This window comes from Tenrec ecaudatus, chromosome 11 (assembly GCF_050624435.1).
Source record: "Tenrec ecaudatus isolate mTenEca1 chromosome 11, mTenEca1.hap1, whole genome shotgun sequence".
Lineage (NCBI taxonomy): Eukaryota > Metazoa > Chordata > Mammalia > Afrosoricida > Tenrecidae > Tenrec > Tenrec ecaudatus.
The window spans coordinates 101875635-101898034 of NC_134540.1; the positions used below are offsets into that span (position 1 = coordinate 101875635).

Consider the following 22400-nt stretch of genomic DNA (forward strand, 5'->3'; position numbering starts at 1 on the left):
GGGGCAGCCTTTTTTAGGGACTTGCCTGGGTCTGTCCTTCATGGAAAGTACTGGGGGACCCAGAGTCAGGAGTCATGCCCAATCAGTCATGCCTTGATGGTCTTGGTTGGAAGGCCCTGGACCAATCTTGTAAACTTTTCTATTTAACATAATATACGTGTCTCCATCAAGGTCCTTTTCTGGTTTCTGTAGTCCCACCTATAACGGTGATGTATTAATCTGCCACCAGTCATGAATTTGTGACAGTTTTCTTGTATTTCCTCATTTAACTAGTGTCCTGATTGTAAATCCTTGGATGACATTTTGGTTCCATGCTAATGATCTCTTTCATCCAGATGATGTGTCTTTGTTCATTTCAGACTTAATTAGTGCTCTCTATAAGCTATATTTGATATTGGGACCTCTTTTGTACCCTAAAACAAATACAAGTGCTTGTTCTTCCATACCTGTGAGTGGGGTGGTATTCTACTACTAAATGGAGAAAGGAGGAATAAGAATCAGGACAATTAGGGACAATTAGAAGTCACTTTGAGGATTAAGGTGTGTCTGAGCCAAGCCATGGTATTTCTGTTACCTCATATGCATGTGAAAACTGGACCATGAATACAGGAAACCCAAGAAAATGGAATGCATTTGAATTGTCATGTTGATTAAAAATATTGAAACTATTATGGACTTCCAGAAGAACAAACAACTCTGATTTGGAAGAAGTACAGCCAGAATGCTTCTTAATAGTATAGGCAATGATGGGCATGGTAAGAAAGACATCTTCGAGAGGACCTTGGACATGATAGTGGGAGAGACGAGATCCTGAAGAAAGACATCGTGTTTGGTAATATACAAGGTCACTGAAACAGAGGAAGGCTTTCAAGCAGACGTATTGAGGCCGTGTCTTCAGTGATGGGGTCAAACATCATAACAATTGTGAGAACAGTGCAAAAGCAGGCAGTGTTTTCTTCCGTTGTTCATAGGTCACAAGATGACATATAGCAACAGCAGTAGAAGATGTTAAGATAGTTTCAAAGACTTCTGGTGAATGATCTCATAAACAGCCTGTTTTTCATATCACAATTAATGTATATTTTATTATTTTTGTCTCTTGCAATTCTAGTCATTATCATTTCTTTTTACTTGGCTTACTATGATCTATGAATATAAGTTTAATTTTTAAATGAATTTTATTACGTGTTTATTTTACTTTAGCCTATGACAACAGTCTCATGTATTCTCCATTTACATAGATTTAGTCAACTGACTACAAGATCTAGTCAATTTTGACAGCTTCCATGAGACTTTCCTTATCCTGAGTTTATTTATATGAATTATGAAACTTGCATTTACTCTAATAGTTTTCATTTGAATGTATTTGGGTAAATTTTCAGCAAATGTCTTAATGTCTTCCAAAACAAAACCCCAATGATGCTACAGACCTCAGGCCAGTATAAATGCAAGTGCCTTCCCATCAGCCCTGGTCTGGGTGTTCAGAGACCTGAACTGGTGCTAACCACTGCGGTCATCCTCGATTTTGTGTAACGATCACTGATACATCATAATATACAACGTGATCTTGTGCACTTATCATTACATGGTAAATGGTTAATAAATATTAGTTATATAATTAAATTCGGCCACTTTGAATCCATAGAAATTGGAGGCCTTCGGCTATCAAAAGATATAGTGTCTAGGGTCTTAAAGGCTTAAAGGTAAACAAGCAGCCATCTAGTTCAGAAGCCACAAAGTCCACAGGTGTCGAAGGGATCAGGTATCAAGCATCAAAGAACAAAAAATCATATCATTGTAAATGAGGGTGAGTTCAGAGTGGAGACCTAAAGCCCATCTGTGGGCAATTGGACACCCCCTTACAGAAGGGTTATGGGGAGGAGATGAGCCAGTCAGGGTGCAGTATAGCAACGATGAAACATACAAATTTCCTCTAGTTCTTAAATGCTTCCTCCCCCCACTATCATGATCCCAATCCTACCTTACAAATCTGGCTAGACCAGAGGAGGTACACTGGTACAGATAGGAACTGGAAACACAGGAAATCCAGGACAGATGATCCCTTCAGGACAAGTTGTGAGAGTGTCGATACTGGGAGGGTGGAGAGAAGATGGGGTAGAAAGGGGGAACAACAGAAAAGTGGGTGAAAGGAGACGTCGGACAGTGTAAGATATGACAAAATAATAATTTATAAATTATCAAGGGTTCATGAGGGAGGGGAAGGGAGGAGGAATGGGGGTAAATGAGGAGCTGATATCAAGGGCTTAAGTAGAAAGCAAATGTTTTGAGAATGATAATGGCAACAGATGTACAAATATGCTTGACACAATGGATGTATATATGGATTGTGATAAGAGTTGTATGAGTCCCCAATAAAATGATTAAAGAAAAAGAAATTGGAGGCCTTTTGAACTAAAAGTAGGTTGAATTGGTATTATGAACTTTTTTCAGATTGAAATAATTTATAATGTGAATAATAGCTTGTAAGACACAAATAACATGCCAGTAAATACAGAAAAATAGATTTTAATATATTCAAAAATTATATTTTCTTTAAATGTTATTAAATATGATTCAATTGATGCAGTGTCTGACATAATACCATCTCAATAAGTGGTAGCCACAGTTAATTACTGATTAAATTGTTCCAGATGTCAGGCTATAAAGAAGATATAAGTTTTTTATCAATACATTGCAAAACAAATTATAACTTTTGAACATTCATCATTTTAATGGGGAATACATTCATTTCACAATGTAGAGATGAAAGAAGAATTGGGGATGCAACCATAATTTGACTAAGAATGCTTTTTAATACAAATTTAACATGTATAAAAATCCAATAATTACAGAGCATCACCCACATTTTTACTTGACTTATGGAAGACCTTACAGATCTCAGCAAGATTGTGTCGAGCCTCAGAGCTGGGTGAAGGCAGGCCAGAAGTCCTCCTCAATGGAGAGTAATTTATATTCAACTACCATCCCTCAACCAGAAGATTATAGAAGCAGCATATAATAATTGTCCCTGATTGCTTTATATCAAACCTTTCCCTAATTATTTGGAACTGCTGAAAATGGTAGACCCTCAACAAGATGGATTGACACAGTCACTGTAATAGTAGAGTCCCTTGGAGCCATGCTTGTGAGAAGTGCCCAGAACTGAGTACCGTTTCATTCCACTGAACACAGGGTTCAGCTATGAGACTGAACTGGCTCCATGGCACCGAACACCAACAACAATCCCCCTTTCCCACATCTTCTAGAAAATCATTCTAATTTTCAGTTTTGTTTTTTTCCCCCTAGTCCACTTCTTACTGATAAGTCAGTGAAATCCATGTAATTTCAAGATTCCTTTTTTCTTAACTTCTCAAACCTTATTCCAACTGAATTTAAGTTGAGTAATTTTTTTAACTTAATCAAGACCATCTTCACTATTTAGCTTTCCAGTTCTTAACATTCATAGAATTTACTCATTTTAAATTCTTTTTCTCTCTTAACTAAAACTGTCTGATGATTCCCCATAAGTTTCAGGATATTGAATGCAAATTTTAGAAGTTCAGTATGCCTCTAAAAGGTTCTACAGGCAGGAAAGTTGTCAATTAAATTTTCATTTTTAACAACTGATAATCAAATAGTTTTCTTTAAAATTTTATCTTCTATCATCTCCACCAAAATAAATCTAATGCTATGCAAAGTCATATGATATACTATGCAGCAGTGTCAGAATTTTTAATTTTTGAAATCAGTATGGAATATCTAAGATCTACTTTAAAATGAAAATCAAAATTTCATGCTGATTTTCCCATAAAGTGGAAGGATTCTCACATAACTTTCCTTAATTTACCTAGAGTGAATGAGAATATTCAGGACTGTCTCTCCCATATCCTCAGCTCCCCCCAAATGCTAGTATGGGTTTGATTTTGAGTCCTGAGTATGCTGGAGTTTGGTATTTTATTTTATGTGTGATAGCTTATGTTACTGGATGCACTGCAATTTTCCCAAATAAAATAAACCCCAAACTCTGTCCTAATGCATTTATTTTTTGGAAAATTAGGAAAACAGTATATTACCTTGGTGAACATTGTGTTAGGTTATTGGCAGATGACAAGCACAGATGAGAAGTTAATTAAGGCTGACTTAATGAAAGCCCACTTAATGGGCACAGAAATAAGCAACGGATTAGGATTTGATTTAAGCAGAGTTCTCTCTGAGCAAAATATTTGAAGATCCTGGTTTGGCGAACTAGGAAATACATACACTTGTCATGTGCCTCTGACCCTCTCCACCAAAACAGGCTTAACCCCTACATTTTACCCAGTTCCCTGGAAGCAGGCTGCTGTTGGACATAAACCTTTGCCACCTACCTAGTTGGTGCTTTTCAAAGAGCACAGTGGAGTATGGTTCAAATAACAGGAATTAAAGGAACCCGAAAAGGTTTTCCTTAATGTTGTGGGTGATGCTTTCTAAAAGGAAAAGGCGGAATGCATTCTGGCCACGTGCAATGGTATGGAACTCCAGTTTCTCTCGATTTTCTCCCTACGCGTCTGTTTTCTAAGGTTTCCTAATTATAAACGCGATTCCTCCGCCCCTCCCTCCCCCCCCCACCCCTGAAATTCACTTTGAGCAGAAGACTGTGCTACGTCTTGGGTTCCAAGAGCCAACAACAAGCCAAGGCGACTCCAGCTTGGCCGCAGAGGGGCGAGGGGCTGGGGCTGGGGCTGGGTCCTGGCCGTGGGAGGCACGGGGGCGCGAGGAGCGGGGAGACTGCGGTGACACTGCCCTCCCTGGGCTGGTTGAAGCATCTCACTGGTGACGGGTCTGAAAGCACGTGGCTACGTCATGGAAAGCCAGTCTTTTCAATGCAAACTTCAACTCCTCCTCCTCCTCCCTCTAATGCCTGTAACTCGCGGTCGAGGCTGGGCGAGCAATCCGGAGGGGAGATTTTCCCCATGCTCCCTGTCGTTGGAACCTGGGAGAGCGCGAGGAAGAAGGACGGGGCTCTGGGGCGCTCTCTACCTACTACAAGCCGAACAAGGGCAGGGGGCGCCTCGATTGGCATCTTTTCTACGCGGTGATTGAGAACTGCAGGCTCCATCCGATCCTGTTCATCCCTGGCGATTGATTATTTAAAAGAAAAAAAAAATTTAAAAAGCCGACACTTGGAGGAGAGGCGCTGTCTTCGGCTGTCAGACTCAGTCTCCAAGGAGGTGGTATTGGTGTGTGTGTGTGTGGTGGCTTTTTTCCCTCCCCTCTTTTTTTCTTTTTCCTTCTTTTCTTCCTTTCTTTTTTCTTTCCTCCCCACCCCCCTTTTTTTCCTTTTCCCCTTTTCTTCTCTCCTAGGGGCTCCACAATGGCAGTCTTCTCTCAATAAGATGACTCCAGCTTGGCTTCTGCAGAGCCACCCGTCCTCATAGCGATCCAGTAGAAGGCTATGGTTTTCTCTTTGGGGATCTTTTGTGTATTCCTGTTCTCCCTGATTAGTTTTGGTCTCCGTTGGGATTTCTTTGCTTTTTGTGCTTGGCTTCACGCTGAAAAGGGATTTTTTTTTTCGCCCACCGACCCTTCGGTAAGAATCCAGTGGTGATCAAGGGGGACTAAATCATTCACCCTGGCCGAGAAAAAACCATCACTGAGAAGTCTCAAAGAAATAGACCACGTGAGGGGGAAAAACTGGGAGAAGATCCGGAATATTATCGTCTTTCCTATGGTCAAACCGGTGCCCCTCTTCAGGAGAACTGATTTCAAATTTTTATTATGCAACCACAAGGATCTCTTCTTTCTCAGGGTGTCTAAGCTGCTGGATTGCTTTTCGCCCAAATCAATGTGGTTTCTTTGGAACATTTTCAGCAAAGGAACGCATATGCTGCAGTGTCTTTGTGGCAAGAGTCTTAAGAAAAACAAGAACCCAACTGGTAAGCAAAACATGTATCATGTTCTGTTTTTCCTCATCCTGACCTGTCTGTTGCTCACTGGGCTAGAGCTGCAGTTGGGCTTTGCAGGAGGCAGGGCAATCATGAAAGGAACCAGGACAGTGTTGCATATAGAGGTGTTGCATGACTAAACAAGGAAGAGCTGGATCAGCGTCTGGGAACCTGAAAACCATGATCGGCATCTCTTGGATCCATCACTTGGAGGGAGGAGGAAACTTTTTTTTTTTTTAACTCTATCGGGTTGCCTATGTTTGCTGGAATATTCAAAGGCTCTGGCTTAAGGTTTCTGCCCATGGCAGATGAATCTCTGCTAGGGGCCAGGAAGAAGAAGGGGGAGTTTTCCTGACTTCTGCTGCAGGTTCTGGAGTCAGAGCTAGGCACCGAGAACCTGCTTCAGACTTTCTGATGAGCTTGCACAATATTCGCCACCCTATCACCTTACCAAAGTAAAAGAGGTCTCCCTCCCTCTTGTCCCAGCTCCTCCGTCAGCCCCCGCCTCCCTCCCCCGTCTAGCTCTGGGTGCCCAAGTATTAACTCATTCCCTCTGTCTGCCTCTGACACATCCTGCCTTCTGGGGATACTGGAGTGGGGCTTATGCCTGGAGGGAAACCCAGACCAGAGAGAGAGAAGCCCAGCCCCTGTAATAGATGCCATTTACGGTCATTTTTTTAAAAAGCAGTATCAAGTCCCTGCGTTTGAGTCCTACGGGTGGGATGAACAGGGCCCTTGAGTCCTTGCTTTAGGGCGCGGGTGATCATGCGCCCCGATTCCAAAGGGCTCCAACGGGCAAACTTGCAGTACATTATATAAGAAATGCAAATGCAGGTGAATCTGGGAGTGGAATCTCACGGGTTTACTTTCTGGTGTCTTAGTCTGAAGCGCTTGGGGACGAGCCGCGTAGCCAGGGACAGGGGCGGGGGGAGGACAGGCCGGGGGACTGCGTGGTGGTGGTGGCACCGGTGGCGGCGCGGGGCGAGGAGGCTGGGCGCAGCCTTTCCCTGGAGGCTGCACGCGGGGGCAGCTGGCGGTGCGGGGAGGCCCCCAGCTGCGTCCGGGGTGGGGAGGGACCCAGGGCCCAGTGTTTGGGTTTGCGCTGAGGGGAGGGGCGGGCGCCCGGCCCCCCCCGCAGTGGCAGCTGGAGCGCGGGAGAGTCCTGACGTTGGCACTGCGGTGTAGTAGATCACAGCTCGCCACCGCTGCCCCTGGCACTCAGAGCCCCGGTGACCCGGCAGCAAGTGGCTGCTGCCTTCCATCCTCCAGAACGCCAAGACGTTGTGGCTCAGGCGGGGGCGCTCAGCGGGGGCGCAGGGAGGGAGGCAGAGGGGGAGTGTCGGTGGGCGGGGACGGAGGCGGCGGGGTGCAGGCGGAGCACCCTTGGCGGCCACCGCTCCTGCAGCAAAGGGGCAGCTGAGGAGCTGCTGGACCGCCCGAAAGGAGAGAAACGTGCAGGGTCAGGCAGAGAACGTCTGGCCGTGACCTCGGAGCTGGCACTTTGGGTTGACTCTGGAGGCTTCTGGAAGTAGCCTTGGACTGTCCAGGGCTTGGGGCTGCGGTGGACTCTTTGCCACGCTCCTGAAATGTCATTTCTGGGTTCTAGCTTTCTTCTCCATCCCCTTTCTAACCACCCTCCTCTGTTCCTCCCTCCTCCACAGTCCTCTGACCCTTCGTTCCCTGTAAGTTCTCAGCACATAGCAACCCTGAACCACACCACCCATCCTAAGAGTTACCCAAGGAGAAAACAATGTTATCTCGGACCTTCGCGTTTCTGATCTAGCTCTCAGGTGTACCCCAAAGCCTGGCAGCCAACGTAACACGGGCTGGTGAAGTGGTTATGAGCACCCAGGGTACACCCACAACACGATCGTACAGCTTAATGTGAAGCCCCTTTCTGCAGGGTTTCCCAAAGTGGGACCAGCAGCTGCAGTTGGAAAGGATTACACTTTCACAGGACAGACATATTGGATTTTGAAGTCTTCTTGGGTCTTTCTGTGAAGAGACCTGGCTCATTCCGAGAAAGACATGCTGTAAAAACTCTGTTTTAGAAGACTCGGCCATTTGTCTCAGGCCTTAAAGTTAATCCTTGTATAGCCCTGGGAGCAGGGAATAATTCAGTACAGAATAGTACATTTCTTTGCTGGTCCCTGTACTTTTTTCTTTCTTTCCTTCTTTCTATCCTCCCTGTCCTCCTTTCTGTTCTGACAAACAGTTTCACTGGGACAATTAGTTTCCCCTACACAGGATTCAAGATCTTTTTATCACATCTCCCCCTTTCATCTCTGGGGGGCGGGGGGATAGACCTTGTTTTGTTTTTCTTACTAAAAAATTTAGAAAATTGTCAAAAACCTAGTCCCAGAGCAATTTACTTAGCAGTTTATGAATATTAAAGTACGTGCATGTGAATTGATAGGTTATTACAAGGTGTGGCCAGCAACATCACCAACTGTTTTTAATAGGACAGTTCAGTCTGAGATCACCAGAGATTAGAATTCCAATATGGGAGTCGGGCATTTAGTAAATATTTCTTAAAACGGGGCATGAATGTGTCATGAAACTTATTTCACCTTCTTAATGGTTGTGCCTCTCGAGCTTGAATCAAACGCATGTCTGGCCCTTCAGATCCATTCTCCTTCTGTTTTAAAATAAAGCCAAAACTCATTTGCAGGTTTTTTGATCCCAAGATAGCTGTATAACTAAGATTTTAATTGGGCGATTAAAAGAAAACAAAGACTAAACTGCTCTTAACGGTTACAACCAAAATGAACAGATTGATTACTACCTATTAAGTTATCCTAAAACTAAAAAGAGGACAATTAACTGGTTTCAAATGAAGAAGCTCGGTAGAATACTGCCACATACCAGGACTAACTGCCATCATTTACTGCAAAGCGTCTCTTATAGCTTCTGAGACAACGATTAGGTTTCTTTCCCCTTGTATTTGAAAGTTATGGAAGAATTTACTAGTTATTTGCAATTCTTTAAGTTGTCAATATGTATTAGTAGTTAGGACAAGGATTCCTGGGATGAACGTTAGAGAACTCTGTATGATCAGGTTGATATGAGAACACTCAGATAACAGAGTTGTGAATTTGAGGGCAAATTTATGCATCCATCAAAAACATATTACTTTGCTGGAAACTATTTAAATAAACTGCACCCATGCCGTAGAGTCTATTCTAACTCTTTGCGACCCTACGGGGCACTGTAGACCTGCTCCCTGTGGTTTCTGACAATGTACATATTTCCAAGAGCAGAAAGCACCTCTAGTCTTCAGAGGAGTGCTGGTGGGCTCGAATGGGTCATCTTGCTGCCATCTCATTCCCAACTACATCCCAAGGGTTCTTTACCTATTTAAATAAGAGGTATTCATGAGATAGGTTTTTTGATTTTGTATTTCAATCCTTGTAATTTATATGAAAAAGAACTTGAAAAATATATTTGTAATGTGTATGCTTTTAATTGTAAATTGCCAGAGCTTAAAAATCACAAGATATTCAGTAACTTTCTGTAGTCATAAAAACCTCTTATTTCTTACAGTTGCAATTAGCAGGGAAAACACACACACACACACACACACACACAAATGTCCTACTTTCCCCTGCTTTGCTAGCAGAGCAATAACTATGTACTTCGAATAAATGTTACCTGCTTCACATTTTATTGTTTGCGTCATGCAAGGTGAATATTTTTGAAAAATCATTAAATATTGAATCCTAAATTAAGGGACTTATTTTGTCAGGAGGAAGGCTGGAAAGGCTTGTTCAAAGTAGTAACGATGGTGTGGACTGACCACAAGTTGGTTTGGGATCTGATCTAAGTCAGTGAACTTTCAGGAAAGGGTGCCAGAGAAAGAAATGTGGTTGAAAATGAGTTCACAACAAGGACAAATACTTAGGGCATGCCTCCTTTGGTACCTAATATAAGCAAAAGAAGCCGCTGGTCCTCAGATGGATACCATTACTTAACCACCGACAATACCTCCAAACTCCATGGCTTGACAGGATCTTGAAAAGCCTGAATTTGAATACAGGTTGTAATCTAAGAGAATGCTATTGAGCAATGGTGTCAGTAGATGCCCTAGACCTAGTTCTGAAGACACATTTAGAAAGTCCCACACACTCACTGACCTGAGTATTTCATTTACTAAACCCAGCCTCCCTGTCTGCCACATAAGAAGCAGTAGAGCCTGTGATCACATTATATTCCTTTCTTGTTTGGGCACTTTTCAACTCGATGGTTGCCTTTCACTAGGCTGTTTTATGTGTCAAAAGGGCTAGGCATATCACTGTTAATCATTAAAACATGATACTTTTATTTTTGGCAACTTTGTATCGAGGCTGTTATGATTTATTTTTCTATTAAGTGAGGGAATAGGGGAAGTAGAAAGAAAATACGAATAAGCTTTTAAAAAATTCCTTTTCATTCTCAGCCAGTTGAGGACGCATGCTGGCTTTTCCCGTAGAGCTGGGTGAGCCGCAAAATGGCCCACAAGCTCTGCCTCTCCAGACAGAGTACCACTTCAGTACAGACTTCAAATTTAGACTCAGAGCCGGAGCATCACACAGGTTCTCCACCTTCTAACATGCTTGGCTTGGGAGTGGGGTGCAATGTAATATGAGATGGCCATGGACTCCATCCAGGAAGTTTTACTATGCTCAGCTGCACAGTGCCATACCATGAACTACAAGATAGCATTTGGGATAGGCTTCCAAGGACTTGATTTGGGGAAAATTCATTCTCCCTTTGGAAATGTCTGCTCAAGTTAACAATTGTGGGATTCTATGCATGATCATCTAAATGTTATTTTTCACAATGAAGGTGACTTAGGATGGACAGCTACCTTCCCAGCCTGGTCTCATCACAGACATCAATAACTGAGAATATTCTTTCCAATAATGCACTGCCTTCAGAAAACTTTAAAGCTTATTCTATACTTTACTTCATATTTTCCACACTGAACCATTGCTTTAAAAACGTTCAAACCCAGTCTTCCATGTCTTAGCAACACAAACATTGGAATCTTTCATGAAGTGTTTTTATACATATGGTAACAAGGACAACCACCAATGATTTTGCTCCTTTGCATATTTTGGCATCATACCTCACGCATATTGACTGAGAAGCTTTCTATAAATACTCTGTAGCTGCCTCAAAATGGAAGCATTTATTCAAAATAGTTTCTTCTGCCTTTAGGGGAAACAGTTGGGATGTTTGAACAGTGTATCAGAAGCTCCTCTCTTAACTTTTGAGTGAATTGTGCTCTTCATCTGAGCAAAACCCTTGAGCACAATGTAACCCCACCTCCAGGAGGGACTGCAGGTGGAGGAAATAACCTACTGACACAGCCACCTGCCCAGCGGGGCAGTTTTAGTGGCTAATTTGCGTTGACTTTGTGTATTATGTACCAGAGTCCATTGTTAAGTTGAACGTGGGCCCTGAGGTGCGTCTCTTATGTGTAAAGATGCTCTAGTGTATCTGCTAGTGTGACTTTGAAGGACACCACTCTTCTTTCTTCCTGTTTATAGTCTACTAGTTGCTATGAACTAATCTGCTTTCGTCAGAAGGTCAAAGGTAGGATGGTGAGAAGGGGAGCAAAAAGATCGCTTCCCGAGGTGTTCTTAAAGATGAAGGCAAAAGGAGGCATGATGCATTTCTGGACAGGGTATACTTTAAGGGTTTCTCTGACCTGCCAACATCATCTACGAAAGTCATCTAATGACCATTGGACACAATTGTCCTTAGTATGCTATAGCTGATGCACAGTCTAGCTTTTTAAATGACATACGGATAGGAAGTGGGTGCTCTATGAGGTGAACTGCGGGGTGTCACTGCCAGTATCAGTTGGGTTATTTTACGTTGACTCAACGCTGCCTCTTCTCCAGCAGTACCAAGTGATCTGCTGGCTTTGCATGGTGAAAGACTCAAACTTGGTGGCTTTAATGAGTTGGTCCTGACCTCCTGCTCTTTATTTCTGGTAAAAGGACACCCAGAAGTTGACTTTGTAAGCATTCCCTTGGCCTGAGATTTACAAGCCTATCCATTCTAAATCTCAAAGGCCTGTACTCTTTTTCACACTGAGGCCCTTTTACCCCCAGAATACAAGCTCAAGGGTCAAGGCTTTTGTTCTTGCATCTCTCTCTCTCTCCTGGCACTGTTAATATCAGGGCGCCATTTGGTTCACATTTACTAGACCTCCATATATATATATATATATATATATTTTAAACATTACTTTTCTTCCTTTAAAAAAGGAAAACGCTTAGCATAGATTTGAAAAGTGGATGCTTTGAAATGCATCTTTCTCTGAAGATCGTTAACAAGGACCCTTGTGTGTGCAGGTTGTGCTTGATAGAAGCCGGGAACCACACTCACTGCTGTCCAGTGGGTTCCGAGACCGGAATTCTTCACAGGAGTAGAAAGCCTCATCTTTCTCTCCAGTTTAGCAGCTCCTGGTTGCAAACTGCTGACCTTGCAGTTAGCAGCCCAAGAAGCAGCCACTACACTACCAGTGCTCCTAGTAAAGTGCTTAATAAGGCAACTGACCCAGGGGGTATTTGTTAGGTTGTTAAACACAAGGTCAGTAGTTTGACACCACAGGAAGGAGACTTTCTTCAGCTGCCAGGAAGATTTAGTCTGGGAAACCCGGGGTCAGTTCTACCCTCGGGTCAGTACCAGTCACAATTGGCTCCGTGGCAGTGGGTGAGTTGAGTGCCAGGTGATTCGAAAGGAGGTACAGCCTTGACGGTATCTTTTGGACTTTCGCCGCTTTTACAGCCCTAGCCTTAAACTTCGTAACGCCTGAACTCACGGACTTAGCTTTCCGTGAGTTTTTTTTTGAAACTTAGCGGCCCGGCCGCTGCGGCCTTGGCCTTGGCCTGACAGCGGAGGAGTCTGTGTACTCAGAAACCAGAAGTTTGCTTGCATGCACGGTTTTCGGCCGAAGTCCGTTTCCCCCGGAAGCCGCGTGGTTTCCAGACACGCGTACCATCCTTTTCTGCAGAGCCCCGTGTCCGGTTCCGCGTCGTAACGTCGTAAGGGAGCCCTGCATGGAGGGCGCAGGAAGGCGGCGCGAGCTCCCGCGTTCACGCGGGGCGGCCGGCGGGCAGCGGCCCCGGTCCCTGGGCGCCCGCGGCTCCCGGAGCTCCGCAGCCGGCGCGGTCGCCGCGGCGCGTCGGGGGCTCGCTACGCAATGCGGCGGCGGCGGCGGAAGCGGCCCGTCGGAGCCGCCGTAGCGCCGCGAGTTCCCGTTGCCACGGAGATGACCTCTGACCTGAGGGATCTCCAGGGGCGCGGCGAACGGGGAAGCCATCGCTATGGAAACCGAGGGGGTTGGAAGGCGTCGGGGAGGGGCTCCGCCGGTGGGCAGGGTGCCGCCGTGGAGGCAGGGTGGTGGCAGCGGAGGGGTCACTCCGTTGACCGCCGGAAGTGGCGGTCCCAGCGCACAGGTGGCCGCCTGCTTGCGCGCGCAGCTGCTGACCCGCGCCCGGACCTCCTGCCGGGACGAGGGCCCCGGTGGGCGCCTGGGCGGGGAGACCGAGGGCATCCCGGCGGGGGACTGGCTCTCTTCCCATTGGGAGACGACGCAGGGCTGGGGGCTGGAGTGCAGGGGACCTCCGGTTTCACAGTGGATTCTTTAATTCTAAATTTCTGTAACTTTTCCATCCAATCCTGAGTCTAAGAGAATCCCCCACTCTCCCTCCCCCACCTTCCCCTTGTAACTGTTGAGGGTGGTGACATTGTATCCTAAAACCAGAGAACTTGAGAAGGAGATGGGGCGACTTTAGGGATGCGGAGCAAAGTGCTCTTTTTCAAGGGTGACAGGTAGAATGGTCTGCACCTGCACAGGTAGCAACAGCTTGAGCCCTGTGAGAAGGAACATGCTGTTTTGTCCCAGGACACCACCGATGACATTTCATTATATCTAGTGTATTCCCTTATAGCCCTAGACACACATTGTCCACACTGGCTTGCTCTCCTTTTCTTATATTATCTTAGGGCCACTGGGCAAAATCAACATAGAACATTTTTTTAAAATCTTCACTTTTAAACTTAAGTTGAATAAATTAATTTGAAAGCCCATTGCCACTCTGGAATTTATGAAGTATTTTCTTCCCTTTTGTTAGGCCCACTTGCTGTTTTTCAGCCGAGTTGTTAAGCATGATGCGTCAGTCCCAACTCCCAGACACCCTTTGTAAACAGAAGGACCCGCTGACCTGTCCTGTGTCATCCTCCCAATTGTCAGATTTGAGCCCATTGTGCAGTCACCATGTCATTTTGTCTCCCTGATGGTCATCTTCTTTATTTGAACTCTTTCCTTGACCCAGGACTAGGTCCTTTCCCAGGGACTGGCCTCTTGTCCTGACACCACGTCCAAAGATAGGGGACAAAAGTCTTGCCACACTCATTTGTCAGGAGCATCTGGCTGGCCATATTTGAAGATATTTTTTGTTGTTGTCCTTATTCCAGTCCATGGTAGTCAATGGTTTTCACCAACACCAGACCTAATTCAAATTATCAGTTCTTTAACTCTCCCCTTTTAAAAATTTTCCCTTTTCATAGTCTAACTTTCACCTGCACATAAGGTGATTGAGAATACCAGGGCTTGGGTCTTGGCACCTTAGCCCTCAAAGTGACACCTTTGCCCTCCCACACTTTGAAGAGGTCCTATGCATCACTCTTTTCTGATTTATTAATTCAATAAACCCTTAAAAGTACTATTGTGTTCTAATTGTGTTGGACATAGAAGGGCGAGAGAAGAGTTTTTCATGGAACTTTTGGGAGAGGTTAAGAAGGGGATAGCTTTAGTGTCATATATGGTATGAATTGTAGGTAGTAAAAGTTGCTATAACATCAAAGAAGACAGCATGGAAGACTTTTTTGAGGGACTACGTTTGGATTTAGTCAAGAATGTTAGCCAGGTGGGAAAGGACTGGGTGTGCATACTTTGTGGTTCAAGGGATGTGAAAGAGAATGAGTACGAAGGACAGCTATAGATTTCAAGGAAATCTAGAACAGCTCATGTGTTCTATGGCATGATTGGATTTACCCTTTAGATAACTAATGGCTGCCATGTGGTTGAAGTAGCTCTGAATGTAAGTTCTATCAGTGATACTACTAGGAACAAAAAGTAAGTTTGTAATTAAGTTCTATTGGCAAGTAATCAGAATATCAGGGTCACGTTATCCAAATCAAAAAGCTCCCATCCAAAAATTCTACTCTTCCCTCTCCTTCTTCCCCAATTCAAAGTCCAGAGAGAGGGATTCCATGGCATCCCTCTGCCATTCCCTAACTTTGGAGCTTCTGACACTGATCCCTCTACCTGAAGTCTTAGTCCACAGCAAGCAGAAAACACTGCCAACTCTATCTTTCTGGATTAAAATTTAATTGAGAAGCTCTAGAAGAGCTCCTTGGGGATAAATAATTCATTTCCTTGGCTTCAAACCTGAAAATTCTTATGGGTGAAAAGAAGGCTTTACAGCAAAGCAAAGACTAAAATTATTTGTTATATTAATTTTTTGATTAATACAGATGTTTTTGTACACAATTCTTTTTTTCCGTTTGAGGAGTCAAGTAGTGCAATTACAGTCAGATTTCCAGATTAAATATTCAGGTCTGGTAAGAAAAGGAGAAGGAAGTATGAACTTTACGGAATTTACATATGTAAGTGTGTGCACCTGCGTTTCAGATAGAAGTGAATGTAGTTGTAATTAAAGCGCCCTTTTTTCCATTGTAACCATGTGTTGTCTGCACAATTACAGTGGATCGCTGAAGTGAGGGAAACGTATTCTGAAGCGCTGCTTCCTACATAAAATGTACTTTGGGAGGGATTGTATATTGTAATCTTTCTTCTTTTCACTTCCTGCGTGGGGCTCATGGTACACTGTTGTACTTAAAAAAAGTAAATGTGAGAATAAGAGTGAAGGAGTAAAACAAAATAATGTCCCTTAATTGTAGGTTTCAAAAAACAGCCACTTATTTCAAAGTCTGAAACTCATCTTCTTTAGTTGTATTACTTACTACTGTACACCAGGTGTTATGTTCTAAAGCCAAGGAAGTGCACTGTTTCCTGGGAGGCCTGAGTCAGTTTCTTGATTAAACATTAGGCAGCCACCATCATTCTACTCCAATTTCTTATTTTTGTGGCAAACTGAGAATAATAGTCCAAATGCTTTCTTCTGCCTCCTTTATCCAATGACTTGTGTTTCTAGGGATTTATATTTTCTATTAAATTCTTAATTTTTAAAAATTAAATGCTCATTTTATTGTGGGCTCTTACAGCTCTTATAACAATTCATACATCAGTTATTTCAAGCATCTTAGTACATATGTTGCAATTATTATTTTCTAAAAATTTACTTTCTTTTGAGTTCTTGGTATCAGCTCCTCTTTCTTCCCCTCCCTTCCCTGACCCTCATGACCCCTTGATTAGTTTCATATTCGTACATCTATCTCTGCCTCCCCTGCCCCATGGTTCCTGTTGTTCCTGTCTGTGGTGATGGTGATGTGTCCATCATTGCAATAGGTTTCCCCTTCCTCCCCTCCACTCCCCAGCATCCCCCTACCCTCCTGGTATCACTACTCCCATTTCTGTTCCTGGATTTGTGTGTCGTGAGCTCTTATCTGTACCTGTGCACACGCTCCAGTCAAGGAACCAGAGGAATATTGGGTGTTGTATTGGAGCTATACTGCGTCCTGGTTGACTAATCCCTTCTCTGTGACCCTTCTGTGAGGGGATAGCCCTTTGTGACTTCATAATTTTTGCTTTAACCTTAGTAATGTGTTCACTCATATGCCAATTAAATGACGAAGATTTCTTCATCTCTTAGATGTGTTAATAGCAAATGTTAAATGTTGGGCAAACAGCGAATACAATGGATATAATTATTGGACACATTTTCACATTGCAGCAGAAACCTTAATGTAGAATAAAAACTACATCATGATTGTATATTGGTTATTTTTATTTCCTTATATTTTTAGGAGCCCTAATAGCATAGTAGTTATGCATTGGGCTGCAAGGTCAGCAATTCAAAACCACCAGCCACTCAACAGGAGAACGACAAGGCTTTTTATTCTTGCAAAGAGTTGCAGTCTTGAAACCCCACAGGGGCATTTCTACCCTGTCCTACAGGGTCATTCTGAGTCTGATTATATTCCGAGGCAGCGAGGTTTTTCTTTTAGAACATCATGAATAATCCTAAAGAACCCAGTGTTGAAGAACTTTTACATGAGGGTGGGGGCGTTAGCCTGTGACACAAGCTAGAGTGTGCCTGATGTGCAGGCTCATGAAGGCTGGTGCCTTACCCTACTCTTTGCTTCAGAGACGTGGTTTTCTTTGTGGAGAATCCATGCCCTTTTGTCATGTGGTCCCTGTGTTTGTACCATCACATGCTGGATTTTGCCTTTTCCTGTGTTTTCTCTTTATGCCGGGTTGGGTAAATAGTCTGTTATACTTTCAACATTTACATGCATTGCATTGGGGGGTGGGGGAAGGCAGCAAAATTATAATGGTTTAGTTGTTAGAAAGAAAATGAGACACACCTCTTTGAACTTGAGACATTTACCCAGCATGGCATTTATTTGACTTATCCTCCCCCACCCCCCTTGGCTTCAAATTAACATTTAAAAGAACTGTAGTTTCAACCTAGTGCTTGCTTAGATTAAATGATTAGATGTTTGGGGTTATTATAAATATATGTTCTATTTAATTTTCCCATGAATGGAATATGCACTATTAGGTGTTCACAATTTTTAAAAGCATTATCTATTTATGCTTTAATAAAAATATTCTCAAATATTTTGAATAATGTCATCACTTGATGCGGTGCAAGTAAAAAATAAAGAGTAATTTGTGAGTGGTTTCCATGTACTAGGGCTTAACTTCTATTGCCCACAGTCTCATATCCACAGGTCAGTATTTCTATTCCACTCATACTAAAATGTGACGAGGCTCAAGCCTACAATAGCACAAGAAGCTGTTTTGAGATGATCCAACTAGTCATTGACAGGTCTGAGTGTAAGCCCAGGTAGTCTTACTCCAAGGTGAACACATTAAGTCAGTAGATTGCAGTTGCCTCTTTAAAGCTGATGCTTCCCAGAATGCACCTGAGGGGCTCACTGTTTGCTTATGTTTCCATGAAATGGATCTCAACATAGTTAGAATTTGAACGGTGTTTTAAATTGAGACAATAAATACAATAATCTATACACATTAAAATGTATACCTCTTAATGGTATAAATTGATGAATTTAAATAAATGTGTACATTCTAGTAAGTACCACTCCAAGGCATAAAAGAGTCTTGATAGATCTCTCCCCTTACTATTCAATTTCCACCCAAAGTTTCTTCAAGAAGAAATCATATGTGATTCCTATTGCCTTAATTTAGCCCAGCAGTTCTCAACCTGTGGGTTGCGACCCCTTTGGGGGTCGAACGACCCTTTCACAGGGGTTGCCCGATTCATAACAGTAGCAAAATGACAGTGATGAAGTAGCAATGAAAATAACGTTATGGTTGGAGGGGGTCACCACCACATGAGGAACTGTATGAAAGGGTCGTGGTGTTAGGAAGGTTGAGAACCATTGATTTAGACTATCATAGGGCCTTACATCCCAGAGTCCTCACTTTTTAAGTCTGTCCTCTTTTGCTTGATGTTGTTAGGTGCCATTGAGCCATTCTGACTCAGTGACTATGTATGATAGATGAAAACATGGCCTGGTCCTGCTCCATACTCACAATTGCTCTTAGTTTTGAACAGCTACTGTGTCAATCCATCTTGTTGAAAGCCTTTATCTTTTTAGCGGCACCACAACCTTACAAAGCATGACATTCTCCTACAGGGATTGTCTCTCCTGACATGCCCAAAGTACATGAGAAAAAGTCTCGCCATCCTTGCCTCGAAAGAACATTCTAGGTGTTTTTCATCCAACACAGATTTGTTTGTTCTTTGGTAGTTCATGGTACTTTCAGTATTCTTCACCAGTACCGAAGTTCAAATGCATCCATTCTTTTGTCTTCCTTATTCAATGCCAAAGGTTCCCATACTTACGAGGCAATTGGAAATGCCATGGCTTGGTTCAGGCATACACTATTTCTCAAAGTAACCTCTTTGTTTTCAAAACTTAAAAGAGGTCGTGTGCAGCACATGTACCCAATCCAAGGGGTTGCTTAGGTTTCTTGACTGCTGCTTCCATGAACATTGATTGTGGATCCAAGGAAGACCTCATCCTTGACAACCACAAACTTTCCTTCATTTATCACGATGTTACTCACGGATCCTGTTGTGAGGATTTTGGTCTTCCTGACATTGTGTTGTACTCCATGCTGAAGGCTACAATCCTTGATCTTCATCAGCAAGTGTTTCAAGTCCTCACATTCAGCAAGTAAAGTTGTGCCCATCTGTGTATTGAGGGTTGTTAATGAGCTTTCTGCAATCCTGATATCCCATTGTTCTTCACATAATCCAGCTTATTTTTATGTAGCATACAGATTGAATGAGTGTGGTGAGAAGATGCCACCCTGACATCCTTTTCCTGATTTTAAAGCATGCAGTATGCCTTTGTTCTGTTCACACAATTGCTTTGATCCATGTACAGGTTCTGCATGAGCCCAATATCATATTCTGGGATTTACATTCTTGTAAAGGCTATCCATTGGTTTTTTTTTTTTTTTTTTAAGTGCTCTCAGTTTAATATATACTGAGTATGTGGTCCTTTTTTTTTTTAAACTTTAGGTCTTTGCACATTTCATTTTAATATTTTACTTTGTCTTCTTGAGCTATTGTTTGAAAGTTTCTGGTTAGCAATTTTAACTTCATTTTTTCTTCCATCTGCTTTAGCTACTGCGCAAGTAAGGGCAAGTTTCAGTCTCCTCGGACATCTGCTTTGATCTTTCTTGTCTTTTTAATGCATTCTTTCTTTCTTATTGTATGGTGTTCTTGATGTCATCCCACAGTTCATCAGGTCTTCTTTTGCCTAATGTAATGTTTTTGAGATTCATCCATGTCATTACATGCTATATAGAATTTGCATTAGCAATTTATGCTCATTTTGTAAACTAAAAGCTTCTGTTAAGGGACTTTTTGTTAATATTCACTCATGTAGTCCATTCAATTCTTCTGTATTTGATCTGTTGAAATCCATAGTCTGCTAAAATTACCTTTTATTGAAAAAGGTATTTGTAATGAATTAGTGGTTAGTCTTATAAAATTCTATCCTTCAATATCCAGTGTTGTTTCTGTCATCAACTCTCTCTATTTCAAGTATTGATCCTTTTTCTTTGTTTCTGACTGTTACATTGTAATCAGTAATTATCAATGGAACTTCAGCCTACAGAAGATGGTAGAAACATTCAATTTCTTCATGTTTGATTTTAATGGGTTGGATTTTCAACTTGAGTAGTAAGTATGATAACATCTTCTTTGTAAATGTATGGATATTTTCTTAATCTTTTCCACGTGCCTTTGATTTTCTTTACTCTTATTTTCTCTGGATACCTTAGACAAACTACCCATGAGCTCTCACATTTCACTCACTGTAGAGCATTGTCTTTATGGACCGTGGAATGCCAATTGACCTTGCCCTCCCTTGAGTCTAAGGTCTTCAAGTCCAATACTCATTCCCACAACATCTCTCTGACAATGACCAATTTTTAAAGATGCAGATAGTCAACTGAGAATGACCAAACATATTGTAGACTATTTGGATATTAGGACCTTCTTAACAGCTTGGACTACATTTTATCTTAGAGCATTCCAGTTTGCTGTCAGTAACCTTTAGTGATCATTGCTTAAATGGAGAGATGCTTTAAGGAATAATTTGCTAAAAGCATAATTTTTGTGAATAAATTTTGGTTCTCTAATCTTTTGAGATGTTTTATGAAATAAATACCTGTATCCTGGATGTCATAACACTTAAGAATAATTGTAAAATATTTTGTGAATTATAGTAACTTTTATTAAGATAACCATTAAAGGCAATTTAAATTTTACAAAGCTGCAACTAATAATATTTCATAAGCAGCTATTGCAATTTCTTTGCTTATAACTATGATTCGTATCAATAATTACATTTTCCAGAACCAATTCTATTCAGCGATAAGCGTTATCCATTCAAGAAGGGGAATAATCCGAATTCGCTGCCATTGAAACAATTCTGACTCATAGTTATGTAGGACAGAGTAGCGTTGCCCCTGTGGGTTCTAGATACTGTAAATCTTTACAGGCATGGAAAGCTTCATCTTTCCCCCAATGAGCAGCTGGTAGTTTTGATCTTCTAAACTCATAGTCAGCAGTCCAAAATATAATCCATTACACTACTAAGGTTCCCTCAAGAAGTGGAAGGTGTATAGTTTAGATAGTGATAGCAATCGTAGAAGACCTGTTCATTAAATTAACAGTATAAACCTTATGAATTTTGCCATTTCAGCATGTAAGATGACTTAATCAAACACTAAAAACACTAGAAGAAAGTTAATAGGACACTGAACCATACTTACACATCTAGATGCTGTGGAGTTAAGTAAGATTGTTGCATTTGTATAACAATAAAAGTTAAAATGAACCTTTTTGTAGAAAAAAATTCTGGCACATCAGAATCGCAGTCACAGATCTTAATATGGATTGACACAAATAGATTGGTACTTTCTAAATATCTCTAGTGCTCACTAAAGTATGTTTGTAGAGAGCTTTGAAGAAAGAAAATTTGGATCATTGAACTCACTGCATGAATCATGAATTTGCCCTATTATTCTTTTTATCCCAAGTAAAAGGAAACATTGTCTCTGTGTATCTTGATAACAGTTGGGGTTTCTTTTTATGATGATAGTCTTAATGTTAAAAATAATGTTAAAATATATTTTACCTTTTTATTTTCCTTGTACACTTTGGAAATATTGGAAATATTGAGGGTTTGGTTCAAAGCTACTGCAATAATGCAGATATTCAGTAAAGTGACTTACAAAATTTTGGGTGTCTCAATGCAAAAAAGCCATTTTTACACTATATGGAAGTTTGTTAAGGATGAAGCAGCATTATGAAAGCATTTGAAGTCTTGTGAGAATTATCAAAATATGACACTGAGATCAGAAGTTAGTAAATTCTGTTGGAAAAATGGAGCTCAATGCAGCGTCTCACAAATCTCCAATTTATAACGAATGCAGTATTTGCCAAGGCAACAGAGAAGCACCATAACATGAGGTTTGTTTTTGTTAGATATCTTAAAAATAAGCAATAGTTTTCAAGTAGTTTGAGATTATTGCTAATTAAACTGAATGATTGGAACTCTAGAACATGATGTAATGACTGAATAAGATATTCATAGTTTGTCAGTTTCCTAGTCAAACATATTGGATATTGGTAATTATGAATTGGTCCAGTATTTTAAAATTCTCTCAAGTAAGTAGACCAGGCAGGTAGCAGAATTGGAACTTCAAGATGTATGGTAATTTATGTGCTATATGTTTTTCTATGG

General features: G+C 41.9%; 1 protein-coding gene across 2 annotated transcripts in view; it reads left to right on the forward strand.

Annotated features, from left to right (window-relative positions):
* The first annotated feature begins 5707 nt into the window (after positions 1 to 5707).
* FGF14 (fibroblast growth factor 14) overlaps positions 5708 to 22400 on the forward strand; it is a 750493-nt gene continuing 733800 nt past the window's right edge. For both annotated transcript variants that reach the window (XM_075562604.1, XM_075562607.1), the window contains exon 1: positions 5708 to 5915. In XM_075562604.1, coding sequence (XP_075418719.1) covers positions 5708 to 5915 — 208 coding nt within the window. The remainder of the gene's footprint in view (positions 5916 to 22400) is intronic.